At 36.2% G+C, this 17,540-nt stretch overlaps 1 protein-coding gene across 1 annotated transcript; it reads left to right on the forward strand.

The window, feature by feature from the left end:
• Positions 1-821: 821 nt before the first annotated feature.
• On the forward strand, positions 822-6,467 carry LOC133791591 (sulfate transporter 3.1-like). The gene is made up of 12 exons (XM_062229518.1): positions 822-1,328; positions 1,469-1,676; positions 2,297-2,468; positions 2,996-3,061; positions 3,773-3,886; positions 4,303-4,419; positions 4,614-4,740; positions 4,835-5,121; positions 5,258-5,448; positions 5,564-5,649; positions 5,775-5,851; positions 5,981-6,467. Exons 1-12 carry the CDS (start codon positions 986-988, stop codon positions 6,170-6,172), a joined length of 1,980 nt encoding a protein of 659 aa, XP_062085502.1. The 5' UTR covers positions 822-985; the 3' UTR covers positions 6,173-6,467.
• The last annotated feature ends 11,073 nt before the right edge of the window (positions 6,468-17,540 follow it).

Here is a 17,540-nt window from a genome sequence, read left to right on the forward strand (position 1 = left end):
ATATAATATTATTATAATAAGTGAGTTTAAGTTTAATTAAATTTTATTGAAGTTATAAAATGTATGATTTTATTATTTTTAAATAATTATCATTATAAAATATCTTAAAAATATCATATTTTAATTTTTTTAATTATTTATTATTTTAAAATAATTATCATTGTAAAATATCTCAAAAATATCATACTTTAATTTTTTGAATTATTTATTTTATTTTATTTAAGTTTAAGCATTTACAAACTACTATTAAATATAATAATATTATGTTAAATATAAGAATATTCCGTTAAAGTTAACCTTTAAAAAATAAAAAACTGTTAAAACAAAAAATTTCCGTGTTATATAGACACTTATTATATATAGAGATATATATAACCAATCTATATCAACCCTATACTTTATACCCTTACCACACGTGTCAAACCTCAAGACTCGCGGATCAAACTATCCCACGTCAAAAAACAAAGGGAAGTGGTCAATTAACAAGAAGACCATATACGTATTAAAATTATACATAATTTACAATACGTAAGCTTCCAGGATTTTGCCTCCTTTATGGTCGATCTTGTAATTATAAAGAACCAAACAACCAACCCATGTATATTTTATAAAATAAAATAAAAAACACGAGGTGGGCAACTAAGAAAATTTGAAAAATCCCCGAAGCACCGTTCTGACGTGTCTCCTTTTTCACTCTCCCAATTCCTCCAGGTCCCACAACGCACTCGTAATAATTATAATATTAACATTATTATTATTACAAAAGAATCTCAAAAAACTTTATTATATAAAGACCTTGCTCATCACAACACACATCCTCAGTACAGTCTCATGAGTTTGAGAGCTCACCCCCTTATAATTATTATTAATTAGTTTACCTCGCTCTTCTCCCATTTATAGTCCCGGAATATCCTCATTGCACATATTCTTTTATATATATATATATATATATATATATATATCAAAAGTTTCATAAATATATAATATGGGGAACACCGACTGTGTATACCCAACGGCGAAGGTGGAATCGGCAGCGTACCACCGGGTGGCAATTCCGCCACCGCAGCCGTTTGTTAAAACGTTTCAGTACTCACTGAAAGAGACGTTCTTCCCGGACGATCCATTCCGGCAGTTCAAGAATCAACCCCCGTTGAGGAAACTCTGGCTGGGACTCCAGTACTTCTTGCCAATCCTGGAATGGGCTCCACGCTACACTCTCAACTTCTTCAAAGCCGACATCATTTCCGGAATCACCATAGCTAGCTTGGCAATCCCCCAGGGCATCAGTTACGCCAAGCTCGCCAATTTGCCACCCATCCTCGGCTTATGTAAGCCTACCACACACACACACGCACACACATATATATATATATACATACTACTTCTTTTTCAGTAAATTTTTATGTTAATTAGCTAGTTGAGGTTTTTAATTAATGGGGTTAATCTATTATTATAACTGTTTTGGTAGATTCAAGTTTTATTCCGCCTTTGGTTTATGCTATGATGGGGAGTTCAAGAGATTTGGCGGTGGGGACAGTGGCGGTGGGTTCGCTTCTCACGGCGTCAATGTTGGGGCAAGAAGTTAGCGTTACTGAGAACCCTTCTCTTTATCTTCACCTTGCTTTCACAGCAACATTTTTTGCAGGACTATTCCAAGCTTCCTTGGGCTTTTTAAGGTATACATATAAAAAGAGATCCTTACATATATAATAAACAAACTACACTCATGAATGAGCTACTGTATATACAAATTATTATTATTATTATTACTCGGTCACTTTTTAGACTTTTTGAATAGTTTATATAACCCGGAAAAGTACTACATATTTAACTTATATACCTATATATTTAAGCTGTTAATCAATTAGTTCAGTACGTCAGTTTTTACAAACACCCCGCTTTAAATTGACATAAGACTATAAGAAGAATTAAGGAAAGCAATTTATTTATTTATATATATATAAATTAAATCGTCGCCTCTTTTCAAGTGGGTATGGCATATTGTTTTGTCTTGTTCTCACAATTTTGTGTCACTTTTAGAAAAACGAAAAATGTGTAAAATAAGCATGGTTTTATGAAAGAATCTGAGCATGGGTATGAATGGTAGATCCACTGCTCAGCTATATCGTTGTCACATAGAAATGTATCTCTACCCTACGTACCTACACAAATTAAAGGACCAAGTTATTTTTATCTTTTTGGTTGGGGGGAGGGCCAAGTAATTAATTAGTAACTAGTAAAAAAATAAAGATGTGGGGGTATGATGATTGAATAATTATAATAATGGTGGTGGCAGGCTAGGGTTCATCGTGGATTTCTTATCACATGCAACGATAGTAGGGTTCATGGCAGGAGCAGCGACAGTAGTTTGCCTGCAACAGCTAAAAGGGATTCTTGGGCTTGACCATTTCACCCATTCTACTGACATTGTGTCAGTCATGCGATCTGTCTTCACCCAAACACATCAGGTTTCTTGTCCTCTTCTTGTTAATTACAACATTTTTACTCATATAATAATTAATAATATTTGTCTAAAATATATATATATTAAGTTTATTCCATTAATATTGCTTACTCATTATAATTTGAAAGGGACCAGAGTTCAGAGATATATAGCTACACATATATATATATTCAAACTCTCTATTTTAATTTTTAAATTATTATAATTTATATATGATTAATTTTAAAACTACACTCTCCTGCCTACAATATTAATATTATACGTTTTGATTTGATATATATATATATATTTATGAAAAGGTTACTGATTATTTAATCAAAATTAGATATATTTTATAGTATATATTGGTGGGTGATGAATAAAAATGGGAATTTAGAAAATAAGTACAATAATAATTTTATGTAAGATATGTTTTGCTTAATTAATAGTTGTAGTTTCTTGTTAATTTGGTTAAATATTCTTGCTTTAATTAATTGGATGATTTTTTTTATTGATTAATTAATTATTGTATTTTGATTATGGTTGTTGCAGTGGAAATGGGAAAGTGGAGTCTTGGGATGTTGTTTCCTTTTCTTCCTCATAATAACCAAATACTTTGTAAGTTCACCAAACCATTTCCTAAACATTTTTTAATTGTTTAATTTCTACAGATTAATAATTTTAATAATGGAAGTGTCCTTATTTTTTCAATGTCCCAAGATAATTATATACTAATAAAGGTACTTGTTCTTTTAAAACCAACTAAAAGATAAAGATGAGAAGCTTATCACCGACTTAATTACTTGTTTTTATAATATAATAAAATATGTTAGGCAAAAATACTCGATATATTTTGGAATCACTAATCTTCGAATATCCATATCAGTTAATTTTATTCTGTAAGCGGGAGAATATATATCAATTTTTTATAGTCTAGCATACATAAAATGTTTTAGATCTAAATTAAGTATTTTAATTAGCATATAATATCTAAAATTCTACGCCTTCTGAAGGAGTTGGAATCAGCTTCTGTGCCTTTTTTTTCTCTTTTTTTTTTTTAAGTATACAAGTCTTGATATATTCAACCACAACTTGCTCTCCACTTTTTACATTAATTAAGCACTAAAAGAAAATCAAACTTTCAAAGATGATTGACTCCTACCATTCTGCGTGAGTGCGTACCTTCTTCCACGCTATACTTCTATCACCAATAAAATAATAACAACATACCTTAGCAGCATATAACAAAGTAAATAAAAAAAAATAGAAGTATTAAGTATTATTATTATTATATTAATTAACGTGGCTATGATATACTTTTACATGCAGAGCAAGAAACGGCCAAAGTTTTTTTGGATATCAGCCATGGCGCCGTTAACCTCCGTTATCTTGGGTAGCATTCTTGTTTATCTCACTCATGCTGAAAAACACGGCGTTCAAGTGGTACGAAAGCAAGCACTTGATTAGATTTTTTTTTTTTTTAAGAGAGACCAACCACCGTGACCCACCGATAGAGTACAGTCCAATTATAATTGTTGTGGACAGATCGACTTTGACGAGGACAAGATGACCAGACCATTCGAAATAAATACCATAAATATATAGTATGAAAGAGGCCTGTTTTGTGATTTGTGCTTAACTTAATGGGCCAGTCCAATAAACGTGTGGTCTCACCACTCACTGTGGCATGTCACGAGCAGAGTTATTGGGCCCCCACCAATAATACTGTGGTGGGTGTGTGGGGCCCAATTTACAAAATTACATATGGCCATGTTCTTCCTTAACCTCTTTAACTACTTTTTTTTTTTTTTACTGTTTCTGAGTTCTGTTTCCCTGTATGTTGGTGCACATATGATCAGATTGGTAATCTGAAGAAAGGGCTGAATCCACTGTCCATCACGGATCTTGTCTTAGTGCCTCCTCACATGACTATTGCTATCAAAACTGGCATTGTTACTGGTGTCATAGCACTCGCTGTGAGTTTCTTTCTCTCTCTCTCTCTCTTCAATAATAATAGTACATTTTGGACATAATTTGTTGCGTGAGTACTAGACAATTAAACAAAATCATTAATTGGGAATAAAGTTATTGATCCGTGAATACTTTCTGTACTGCCTTATAGCCTTATATATTGGGTCTAATTAATAAAATAAAATAAAAATAAATACAGGAAGGCATAGCAGTGGGAAGAAGCTTTTCCATGTTCAAGAATTACCACATCGATGGAAACAAAGAGATGATTGCCATTGGAATGATGAATGTTGTTGGTTCTTGTACTTCTTGCTATCTCACAACAGGTAATTAATAATTCATTAATTAATAATAATTTATTTTTTAAAAATAAATAAATTTAGATATGTTTATAATTAATTTTTATATTTTATAATTCAGGGCCATTTTCAAGATCAGCGGTAAACTACAACGCGGGATGCAAAACGGCAGTGTCTAACATAGTGATGGCATTAGCAGTAATGATGACATTGTTGTTTTTAACACCATTGTTCCATTACACTCCGCTTGTGGTGCTTTCGGCCATTATAATCTCGGCCATGCTCGGCTTAATCGATTACGACGCCGCCATTCATCTCTGGAAGGTCGACAAGTTTGATTTCATCGTTTGCATGAGTGCATATATTGGTGTCGTTTTCAGCAGCGTCGAAGTTGGACTTGTCATAGCGGTACATATACATATATATATATATATATCCCTATATATATACTTAGAGGATAATTAACTCAATTAATGCATATATATATAAAATAAGGTAAATAAAGTTATATTAATTGTCGTTTTTGTGTGCCACACTATACCAGGTTGCAATATCTGTAATTAGAGTACTGTTGTTTGTGGCGAGGCCTAAGACTTTTGTTCTAGGGAACATTCCTGACTCTAGGATATACAGAAACGTTGAACAATACACCAACACCAGCAATGTGCCTGGAGTTCTTATACTTGAAATTGATGCTCCCATTTACTTTGCCAATTCCAACTACTTAAGAGAAAGGTATTTCTTAATATTTACTTTATCAACATATATATATATATATATAAATTATATAATGATGACATTTATATCAATAGGTTTGAATGTACTGACCAATTATACATTTGTATTAAAGGATCACAAGGTGGATTGATGAAGAGGAAGACCGAATTAAATCCACAGGAGAAACCAGCTTACAATATGTCATTTTGAATATGAGTGGTAATTAATATATTACACTACTCTTAATCATAATCATGCATTTCCAATAAAATGCTTACATATATAAATATATATATATATTATTAAGCTTTTTCATCACTGATTGTATTTTTGGGTTATTACAGCTGTAGGTAACATAGACACGAGTGGAATAAGCATGATTGATGAGGTCAAGAAGACTATTGAAAGGAGAGGACTTAAGGTATTACTTATCATATATTTTATATATAATTGTAGCTTCTTTTGTTATATAATAATTAAAGAGTCTACATATTATAATTAATGGGTTATAATTAAGTTGCTAATTTGTGTGATTAATTGTGTTAATTAGCTTGTCCTGGCCAACCCTGGAAGTGAGGTTATGAAGAAACTAAACAAGTCAGATCTGATTAGCAAGATTGGGCAGGAATGGATTTATCTAACTGTTGGGGAGGCTGTTGGAGCCTGCAACTATATGCTTCACACCTCCAAACCAGAAGGTACCGTCAAAGACGAATCAGCTGACTCCACGTGGAACGTCTGACCAACTCTCAGTCTCTACAGATATATTAAACTCAAGTTTGAGCAAAATTATTTGCATCAAGTTGCGATTGTTTGTTTTGGCCAAGTTTAATATTTTTATATGCAATTAAGATGGCGAGGTCTTAATTTATTGATCGGAGTGAAAAAGAATATATTTGACTCATTTGGATCAGAATGATCAAATAAATGAGTCTCTCAGTTAAAGTTAGAGGAAGTTTTTTTTCCAACACTTATATAAGTAGCTTTTGTATAATGTATATTACACAGTCAATTCCAAAAGGCAAACTTTATAATGAGTCTTCGTATATTTATATATGCATATTTATAAAAATATCGAAAGGATAATATGATGTGTTGTTTAGGTGAATCTTCATTGAAAATGACATGTTCAGTTTTCTATGTTAACTTATACAGCAACATTTATAAAGGCCTATTTTAGGCTTTGTTAGTGAAGAAATTAGTTAGCTAATTTAGACTTAGCTCTAGTGTTAGTTAGGTCTTCTGTAACGCGCCCTGGTTAGCGAATCGTTACACTATGTACTTTAAATAGTACTTAACTTGCTGAACGAGTTATTAGGTCATAAATTTGCATCTAAATGTTATTAATGGGTCAGGGTTAAAATCTCGTTCAAAATGAATGGATATATTTTATTTAAAATGTTAAACTGTACATGGGATCCAATAAAAGTGTTTACAAAGTTATTTACAATCCAAAATGATCATTACAGTTCAAAAGTTACAATCCGCCGACCTAAGCGGCAAAAATAGGATTAAACCCTAGTTCCCCTGATAAACACCTTGGTCGTGGTGGTCAAGTGGCCACATATGTACACGTCACCACCTAAGCTCTCTATTCAAGGCTGGGTAAGCTTCTCTTTCCCTTTACCTGCACCACATAGCTCCAGTGAGCCAAGGCTCAACAAGAAAATGTATTACTGCATGTATACAAATAATAATATCGATCATGAAATTATTCTGGGGCTCGCAGCCCTAATCAGATGATGACTGTTAAGTCATTCTGGGGAACTATGCCCTAGTTAGATGAATATTAAGTCATCCTGGGGTCTTGTACCCTGAATAGATAACTATTAAGTCATCCTGGGGTCCTGTGCCCTAAATAGATGACTAATAAGACATCCTGGGGTTCTGCGCCCTGAATAAATGATTGTTAAGTCATCCTAGGGTCCTGTACCCTAAGCCATGTGACCAACAAGTCACATGGGCCTTTTAGCCCTGATTCTGAGTAACTAGCCATAGTCTAGCCAAGCACTTTAGTTTTCTTCAACCAATAGGTCGGACGGGTGTATAATGTTCTTGTTAATTAGTTCTAATCATATCGACCAGCATTTAGTACGCTATTGCCGCTCTTGACTCATAAGTCAATTCCATACGACCAGTGCTCAGCACTATTGTCGTTTCTGACTGATAAGTCAGTGCCACTCACAAGTAAGCAATGCAACCAGGCATTCACAATGCAACAAATGTCCATATATATAGGGTACTCAACATGCCTCATCAATAATCATGTATGTCACATATTGGGTGCAGTTTTCTTACCTCAAGCTCGAGCGTAAGATAAGTAAAGAACGACCCTTAAGAACGATCATGTCCTTAGGCCCTTAGCGGTAACCTAATCATAACCAAATATGAAATCCCATCAATAAAATGAGTAATGAAAGATTCCCGGACCAAGTCTTAGCCCCCGAGACTTCGAATCCTACTAAAACGATTTGTAGATTCGATCCCGAGCCTTAAGGTTCGAAAAGCCGCACTTAAAACTATGTAAAACTAAGCCTGGCTAAAAAGAACAGGCGGGTCGCGACCTGCCCCTAGGGTCGCAGCGTGCCTCCCAGACAGACAAGCCCCCTGTCTGGGTGTCAAGGGCGGACTGCGACTTGCCCTTGAGGGTCGTGGCGCGCCTGCTAGACAAAGCCCAGTTAAGGCTCTAGGGTTCACTCAAGTCTCGGTCCCGACTTGACCCCGCGAACCCAACTCCCTTGCATTTCCTCCAATCCAAACTTAACCAAAACATAATCAAACAAATCCCAATATCACAATCAAACATCAAAACCACACTACCACCAATCTAACACCAAAACCCAAGCTTCATATCATTTAAAACATCATCAAATACTCAATTCTACAACCAAACTCTCAAGCTTTCAATCAACATAAAAAAGAGAGTAAAATCCTTAAAGTTCAAGCTGAGAACCCTTACCTCATTCCCAGAATTATCTCTAAGCTTTACTCAATCAAGAACCTAGCTCAATTAGCTCTAATTTTCCTAACCTCAAGCTTCAAAAATCAATCGAGTGAATGAGAGAGAGTATGATCGAGAGAGAAGAGAGAGAACCCCCGTTTTCTGTGGTTCCTTCTACAACCAACCTTAGCTTAAGTATATCTAATGGCCTAAATGACCAAAATGCCCCTAGGGCCATCTAAAACCTTCAAAGTCACCCAAGGGCGTTTTCATCATTTTTCACCTACCTAGTTAATCATAATTAACATCCTTCAATTCCTGGTGCTCCCAATATCCTCAAATAATTATCAAATCATTTCTCATTACCTACTCAATCCCGATAATGTACTAAGCACCAAATTACCCCTAGGCTCACCCCGAGCCCGGTAATTAACCCCGTTATGACAAAGTCACTAACTTGCTTCCTAGGATCGTCTCATGCCGAATAGCTCGAATATATCCACATAATCATGTGGTCTCACCCATATATCACATACATGCACATAAATATACAAATATAGCCATATAATAACACAATGCACATAATCATGCATATAATCACATAATAACACATTAAATCAATTATGGCCCTCCTGACCCCCTAATCCAGGCACTAAGCCACATTAGGGAATTTGGGACATTACATCTTCGGTTACACACCAAAACAAAATTTGTTAAGCTGCTTACTCAGCTCCATGTTTTCCGCTTCCAGTAATAACAAATTATGTTATGTCCAAAGGCTTCTAAAACCTTCTAATGCATTCTATATATACTAACAATACAATCAGTAGTTCTCATGAATTCACTCTGAGCTTTTCAATTTACATTGCTTTGCTTTCTCATCTAGTATCACAGAGCCCTAAAAACAATTTCCTCTCTTCGCTCAAGCTTCCATGGAGACATCTTACAGTACTCCTACTCCTACTGATTCTAGTACTCTTGTTGGTGGCTCCTCTTCTGCCGTTGCTATTTCTTTTCCAGCTCCAGCACCTGCGGTGGTCATCCCGGTGAATCTAGCTCCTCTGAATCTCCAATTAGACCATCACAACTACTCGATCTAGCATTCCCAAGTTCTTTCGACCGTTCATGCCCACCAGCTTGATGGTATACTCACTGGTGGTACTCCTTGCCGTGAGATTCTTGTACAAGTTTCCTCTACACCTCCTCGCATGGTCCCTAATCCTGCCTACACTGATTAGCTTTGTCTCGACCAATTTCTAATGAGCTGGCTATTCAACTCCATCTCTGAAGCTATGATGGGATATGTGGTTCATTGCTGTTCTGAAAATGAGATCTAGCGATTTCTAGAGCAACTCTTCTCTACGCAGTCCAAAGCTCAGGTTCTTCAACTCCGTAGCTCCCTTCAATCCACAAAGAAAGGATCGAAATCTGTCGAATAGTATGTGTTGAGGATGTGTTGCCTTGCTGATGCTCTCGTTGCTGCTGGTCAACAACTCACATACGATGAGCTCATCTTGTACATTCTTGGAGGCCTTGGTCTAGAATATGAAGTTGTGGTGATTCATCTGACCTCTCGCGACTCCTTCACACTCTCTGAGGTACAATTTATGTTACATAATCAAGAAATGGGTTTAGAACAACTAAACTTTGTTGCTAGTGTGGATCTTCCTACTCCCATAGTCAACTATGCTTCTCAATCAAATAAGCCTATTGCACATCTTCTTACTCCCTCCGTTGGTCCCAACTCCACCAATTGTGGTTGTGGATCTCGTGGTCGTGCTCGAAGCTATGGTGGTCGTGGCAACAATAATCGCTCGATTTTTCAAGTGTGTCGAAGGTCCGGTCATATAGCCTTGAAGTGATACCATAACTTTGATGTAAGCTACTTTGGAGATACCTCAACAGACTCCTCTGATGTTGCTACAACTGATGAGTCTCCTCAAGCTCTAGTTGCCATTGCTGCAACCGTTGCTGATGAGAGTTGGTATCTGGATAGTGGTGCCTCCAATCATGTGACACACAACTCTTCCAATCTCAGTACCAAAGTTGATTACAAAGGCAAGACCAAATTGGTTGTAGGTAATGGATTTCAACTGCCTATTCATCCTTATTTTCTGAGAAAACTCTGCATCTACATCATGTTTTATATGCTCCTGGCATCAAAAAAAATATAATTAGCATATCCAAGTTCACTACAGATAATAATGCTACTGTTGAGTTTTTCTCTAACTCTTGTCTTGTGAAGGATAATGCTACATGTAGGGTACTTTTGCAGGGTACACTTAAGGATGGTCTATATCAGCTAGTTCTACCTACTTCAGCCTTCTCTTCTAGTTGTTCATTTGGCATTACTAGCCCTAGTGTTTACTTGTCTAAGTCTTGTGTATCTACTAATAAAAATGTTGTATGTTCTACTTGTAATTGCAGCACTCATTCTTGTACTCAAGCCTCTCGTGTTGCTGCCTTATGGCACAACCGATTGGGTCACCCATCTAATGTAGTCCTCACTAAAGTTCTTAATGCAACAAATGTTTCTTGTTCTTCTTCCAATCTTTCCTTTTGTGATGCATGTCAATATGTTAAAAATCATCTTATGCATTTCTCAAGTTCTATCTTAAAACCACTCAACCCTTACAATTAGTTCACTTCGATGTGTGGGGACCTTCTCCACACTTGTCCTCAGAAGGTTATAGATTCTACATACTATTTGTAGATGATTTTACCAAATATAGTTGGAATTATCTCATGAAAGCAAACTCTGAAGCTTTTAACATCTTTTGTGCATTTAGAACTCTTGTGGGAAAACAATTTGATTTACTTATCAAAGGCTTACAAACTGATTGGGGTGGGGAATATAGGTTTTTTTTTTTTACCTCTTTTGTAGAAACTTGGGATCATTTAGGTATCATTGTCCTCATACACACCAACAACAAGGTCGGTTTGAGAGAAAACATTATCCTATCATAGAAGTCAGTCTCACTTTACTTGCCCAAGCTCACATGCCTTTGTATTTTTGGTGGGATGACTTTGTCTCTGCTGTGTTCCTCATTAATAGGTTACCAACCATAGTTTGTGACTACAAATATCCATTTGAGTGTCTTTTCAAAAACAAACCAGATTACAAGTTTATAAAAGTTTTTGGTTGCTCTTGTTTTCCTTTTCTTTGACCTTATAACTCTCATAAGTTTGAGTTCAAAACCTCTAAGTGTTTGTTTCTTGGTTACAGCCCCTTTCCCGTTGTTTACACCCCTCAGGTCGCCTCTACATAGCCGTAGTGCCAACTTTAACGAACTTTAGTTTCCATATCCTAAGTTGTTTCCCAAGACCTTCACTCCTTCCACTCGGTTTAGAGCCAATCTCATAGCTCCTGCCTTTATCATTCCCACATCTCCATATGTGCCAAATGTCTATCTTGACTCTTCTAGTGTTGAAGCAGGTACCTCATCTATCCCCAATGGCGTACCCGTGTGTGAGCATCTTTCTCCCTTGGCTGAGAATGGGATCTCTTCTAGCACAACCTCCTCACAAGATATTTCTTCTCTTGGTAGTTAAGAATGTTCACCTACTTTAGCTTCTGCTGGTTCTTTGGAAGGAAACACTTCCAACTCCACTTATGAAGTTGTTCCTCTTCGACCCCCTTCAGACTCTTCACTATTTTATGCCAACAAGAATGGTTCTCCTCTTCTTCTTTTTGTTTATGTGGATGATATCCTTATCACAGGAGCTGATTCTAAACTAATTTAAGAAGTAATTTCAGCGTTACACAATCATTTTGCACTCAAGTCACTTGGGTCCGTGGGGTACTTTCTTGGTTTTGAAGCTCTTCATACTCCCTCTGGTTTGTATCTTACTCAGTCCAAGTATGCTTTTGATTTGCTACAAAAAACAAGCTTAGCTGACTCAAAGCCTTGTCCTACACCTATGGTTCTTGGAAACAAGTTAGCTCTTGGTGATAGTCCTCTTTTTGACAAGCCTGAAGTATATCACAGCACCATTGGAGCTCTTCAATACCTCACGTTGACTAGGCCTGACTTATCTTATTTAGTTAACAAGCTTAGTCAATTCATCAAAGCTCCAACCTTGCATCATTGGGTAGCTTGCAAATGCATTCTTCGCCATGTCAATGGCACTCTCCATCTCAGGTTGCACTTCAAACCTGCCTAGCTCCTCACTTTTGAAGCCTATTCTGATGTTGACTGGGATTCTAATCTTGATGAACGCACTTCCACATCTAGATTTTGCATGTTATTAGGCAATAATCTTGTGAGTTGGGGTTCTAAAAAGCAACGTGCAGTTTCTCAGTCCAGTACAGAGTCTGAATACCGTGCTTTATCCTCTGCTGCCACTGAATTAGTTTGGCTTCACTCCCTTCTTACTGAGATTGGCATCAAAGTTTATTCCTCACTTCCCATACTTTGGTGTGATAATCAAGGCACTCAAGCTTCGGCACTCAATCCTGTCTTCCACTCACGAACTAAACATATTAAGCTTGATGTTCACTATGTTCGCTCTCAAATTGCAGACAAAAAACTTGAAGTTCGGTATGTTCCTACTGTTGATCAGCCTGCCGACTTGTTCACCAAGGCCTTATCTACACCAAGATTTCAATTTATTTGCAACAAGCTACACTTAGATCACTCCAAGTATAGCTTGAGGGGGGCTATTAGTGAAGAAATTAGATACCTAATTTAGACTTAGCTCTAGTGTTAGTTAAGCCTTCGGTTACACACCAAAACAGAATCTGTTAAGTTGCTTACTCAACTCCATGTTTTCTGCTTACTATAATAACAAATTATGTTATGTCCAAAGGCTTCTAAAGCCTTCTAATGTATTCTATATATACTAATCAATACAATTAGTAGTGCTCATGAATTCACTCTGAGCTTTTCAATTTACATAGCTTTACTTTCTCATCTGGCTTTAACTGCAATAACATTCTAAATAAAAAAAACTACATGTCATTTTGTCATCTTAAAAAGAACCATTGATGTAATAAATTTTTAGCAAAAACAAAATTATGCATTTCTTGTTCTTGGAGATAATGACAATATCTATATCATAGAAAAAAAAATTAATTCTAATAAATGATTATTGAGTTTGATCCGAGAAAGAGATTTAATGTATTCAAAAAGGTAGAGTTCATAATCATTACAAAGGAAAGGGCATATAATATTTAAATTAAGTTAATATATAAATTTCAAGTCATATTAAAGTTAAATTTTTAATTTTGAAAAAAAAATTGAATTAAAGTTGGATTATACTAGACACAAATCATAATGATGAATATATAAATTCCTAAGAATAGGCAGGCTAAGCCTATATCTAAAGACCTCATCTTAAAGGGCCCCCAAATTTAAAATATATATATATCAATTTTACATTAAAAAAATCTCTAAATTTTAGAAAAATATTATTTTGATGTATAAAAATTGGAAAAATATTTTCTTTTTTTCATTATTTGTCTTGGGCCTCACTTATCTCAGTCACGCCCCTGGATATAATGTGTATTATAGATGTGTAGAAATTTTAAAAAATCTAATAAAAATAAATTCAAGTTTTTGAAGTTTATATAACTACAAGAAAAAGAGACGCGCGAGGTCCCCCCACCCCGCATGATGGAGGCCTTTGTGTGGGTTTACGGTTCCTTTTGCGAGACTTGGACCCCTCTCATAGGACCTCCTCTTTGGTAGTGTCTCATTCTAGAATTATTTCGTGAACACTTTCTTCATATTTGTTCTTCTTTCTATGGAGCAATTTCTCTAGCATTTTTTCATAACCACAAAAACTATCCAAGTTAGGTTGTGTCACTGTCATGTACCATTGTGGAGTTTCTACTATACATGGTTCAAAAGTGATTCGAATCTTGTTTTGAATAAACAATCTTTTTGTCTGTTTTCCATTGAGAAACTACTACCTAAAAAAAAGTAGCAATCTTTTTGTGTGATTTACGTGCTGAAACTTGTGTTTAAAAACCAGTCAATTACCTTTATATTTAATTTACTTGATGAAACTGGTATAAAAAAATTCAAATGTTAGAGATGTTGTTAGTTAGTTCCAATTCTGTTACATTTTTGTTATTGTACAGATGTAGTTAGTTTTGTTTTCAGTTACTCTTCCTCTGTCTTAGGCTTGTATATATAAGATATTCAGCTGTAACTTATACACAATACATCAGATTATTCAATATTGATTCTCTCTCTAATATCTCTCTAACATGGTATCAGAGACCCACTGATCCTTTGCCTCATTTTTTTTCTCAATCTTGATTCGATCATTGTTGTTGTTCTTCTTCGATAATGGTTGCCACAGCTTCCACTCCGGTGACGACCACTGCCACTGCTCTGCCTGCCTCATTTTCTTCAATGGTGTTTTCTCACAAGATTTCAATGAAACTTGACACAAACAACTTTCTCTATGGAACCCACAGGTATTCTCGGCAATCAAAGGACATCAGCTTCACGATGACATCTCTGATTCGGTTCCGCCTCCGAATAAGTTTCTCACTGAACTTGATCAAGTTTCAGGCACTGTCAATCCTCTCTACACTCAATGGGAGCAACAAGATCAACTCTTATACTCTTGGTTACTCTAATCCATGACGGAAGGTGTTCTTACGCGAGTTGTTGGTAGTGAAACTTCTACTCAGGTCTAGAAGACTCTCGAGGTATACTTCTCAAGTCAGACCTCAGCTAAGATAGATCAATTTCAGTCTCAATTGCAAAATATCAAGAAAGACTCCCTGTCTATTAATGAGTACTTGCTGCGTATCAAATCTATGGTGGATCGTCTTGGATCTATTGGCCATAATGTTACTATGAAAGAACACATTGCTGCGATTTTCAAAGGATTACCTCCCGATTATGATACTTTTGTGATTTCATTCAATTCTAGAAATCAACCATACACCATTGCTGAGATTGATTCTCTTCTTTCCTCTCAATAACATCGAATGGATAGTTATAATAAGGAGCTTGATTCTATCAATCTTGCTCACACTCGTGGATATTGTGGCAAAGCCCTAAGTTACTCGACCTATACTCCTACTGATGCTAGATCTACTTTTCCTCCTACTGAGGCTAGATCTATTTTTACTCATACTAATCTTAGATCTGTTTTCTCCCCTTCTTCACACTCTACTTATGGTCATGGTGGTGGTAGATCCTCTTGGAATTGTTTTGCTATCAACTATCGAGGTGGATACTCGAACAACAACTTCACTTCTTCAACTCCTGGTCGTGGTTCTTCTTCTACTCCATGTACTTCTTTGGGTGGTGGACTAGTTTGTCAGCTGTGTTCAAGACCAGGTCATCGTGCTTCAAAGTGTTACCAGCACTTCAATAATGAGTTCCCAGGGGTTGGTGCTGAAAATGTTGATAGGAAATCGGTTCATGTAGCTACTGCAGATACTGTTCTAGACTCATCCTGGTATCCAGATTTAGGGGCTACAAGTCATTGCACTACTGATGCATCTACTTTTAGTCAACAAATTCCTTACTTTGGCTCTGAGCAGGTCCATATGGGTGATGGTGCAGGCCTTCCTATTCACAATGTTGGTAAGTCAATCTTTCACACTCCTTTTTCTTCCAAAAATCTTACTCTAAACCGAATGCTTCATGTCCCTCTCATAACAAAAAATCTCATAAGTGTCTCTCAATTTACCCTAGATAATAATTCCTATTTTGAGCTCTATCCTAACCATTGTCTTGTGAAAGACCAAGCCACAAAACAAATCCTGATGGAAGGACATCTTAGCCATGGGCTCTATGTCATTCCTTCTTCCACAATGAAGTTTCAACATCAGTCTTCTCCCTCTGTTCGTGTGTCCAAGTCTTCAAACTCGTGTTCTGTTAACAATGTTCAAGTGAGCTCTTTTAATGTACATTCTTTAAGTACCTTTTCTTTGTGGCATAGCATATTGGGGCATCCCTCTTCTAGGATTGTCAAAAGTATAATGCCATCTTGTAACATTTCTGACAGCAATATAACTTTTTCAGATTTTTGTGATGCTTGTTGTGAAGGAAAAATCCATAAGTTTCCCTTTCCCAATTCTGATACTAAGTATACCAAACCATTACAACTAATTCATTCAGACATTTGGGGTCCATTTCCCACTCCCTCTTCTAATGGATACAAATATTACACCCATTTCATAGATGCCTATTCTTGGTATACATGGGTTTTCCTATTAAAATCTAAAGCTAAAGCTTTACAAACCTTTGTCAATTTTAAAACACAAGTTGAAAAAGAATTTGAGTGTTCTATCAAGGCTATTCAGTCCAATTGGGGAGGTAAGTATCAAGCTTTCAAGTCCTATCTTATCCAACATGGTATTCACCATAGGCTGTCTTGCCCAACCACGCACCAACAAAATGGTGTTGCTGAAAGGAAACACAGACACTTAGTTGAAACAGCCCTTACTCTTCTTGCCCATGCTTCAATGCCTTTGAAGTATTGGGATGAAGCCATTACAGCCTCTACATTCCTAATAAATAGACTGCCCTCACATATTTTCAACACAACACACCTCTTCAACTATTATATCATATAAAACTCAATTATTCCCAATTAAGAGTGTTTGGTTGTGCTTGTTTTCCAAATATCAAACCTTACAACAAACATAAGCTTGAGTTTAGATCTGTCCAATGTACTTTTCTTGGGTATATTCTACAACACAAAGGCTATAAATGCTTGTCTTCAAGTGGTAGAGTTTACATTTCAAGGGATGTAGTGTTCAATGAGTTTTCCTTTCCTTTTTCCACTCTAAATGTTACTAATCGTACAGCCGTGTCCAATGGCTCTTCATCTCGTACTTCTTTGTCTGCTCTAATTCCCATGGTCAGTTTTCCATCTCACCCATGCTCTCCTCCTGTTCCAACTCCATCTCGCTCTACTTCTATTGGTTTTCCAGCTCATTCCACCTCTTCCTCATCACATCCTCGTTCCAACTCTAGTGTTACTGTCTCGGCTGAGCCACAAATTACACCACCCATGTCTCTTTCAAATCCATCCTCTACTATCCATCCATCGTCCATACCTTTTGTTTCAGTTGAGTTACCAGCACCATCCATACCCACGGGCCCTACTAACACGCATACAATGAATACTTGGGCTAAAGCAGGGGTTTACAAACCAAAAGCATTCATTGCATCCAAAGAACCCATCACTTTAG

The sequence above is a fragment of the Humulus lupulus genome, chromosome 1, assembly GCF_963169125.1.
Source record: "Humulus lupulus chromosome 1, drHumLupu1.1, whole genome shotgun sequence".
NCBI lineage: Eukaryota > Viridiplantae > Streptophyta > Magnoliopsida > Rosales > Cannabaceae > Humulus > Humulus lupulus.

Excerpts from the sequence above, each read along its gene's own strand:
- LOC133791591 (XM_062229518.1), top strand. The coding sequence starts at position 986 with ATGGGGAACACCGACTGTGTATACCCAACGGCGAAGGTGGAATCGGCA. Across the intron at positions 4,420-4,613 it reads CTGGTGTCATAGCACTCGCT|GAAGGCATAGCAGTGGGAAG; the intron begins GTGAGTTTCTTT and ends AAATAAATACAG. Across the intron at positions 5,852-5,980 it reads TTGAAAGGAGAGGACTTAAG|CTTGTCCTGGCCAACCCTGG; the intron begins GTATTACTTATC and ends TGTGTTAATTAG.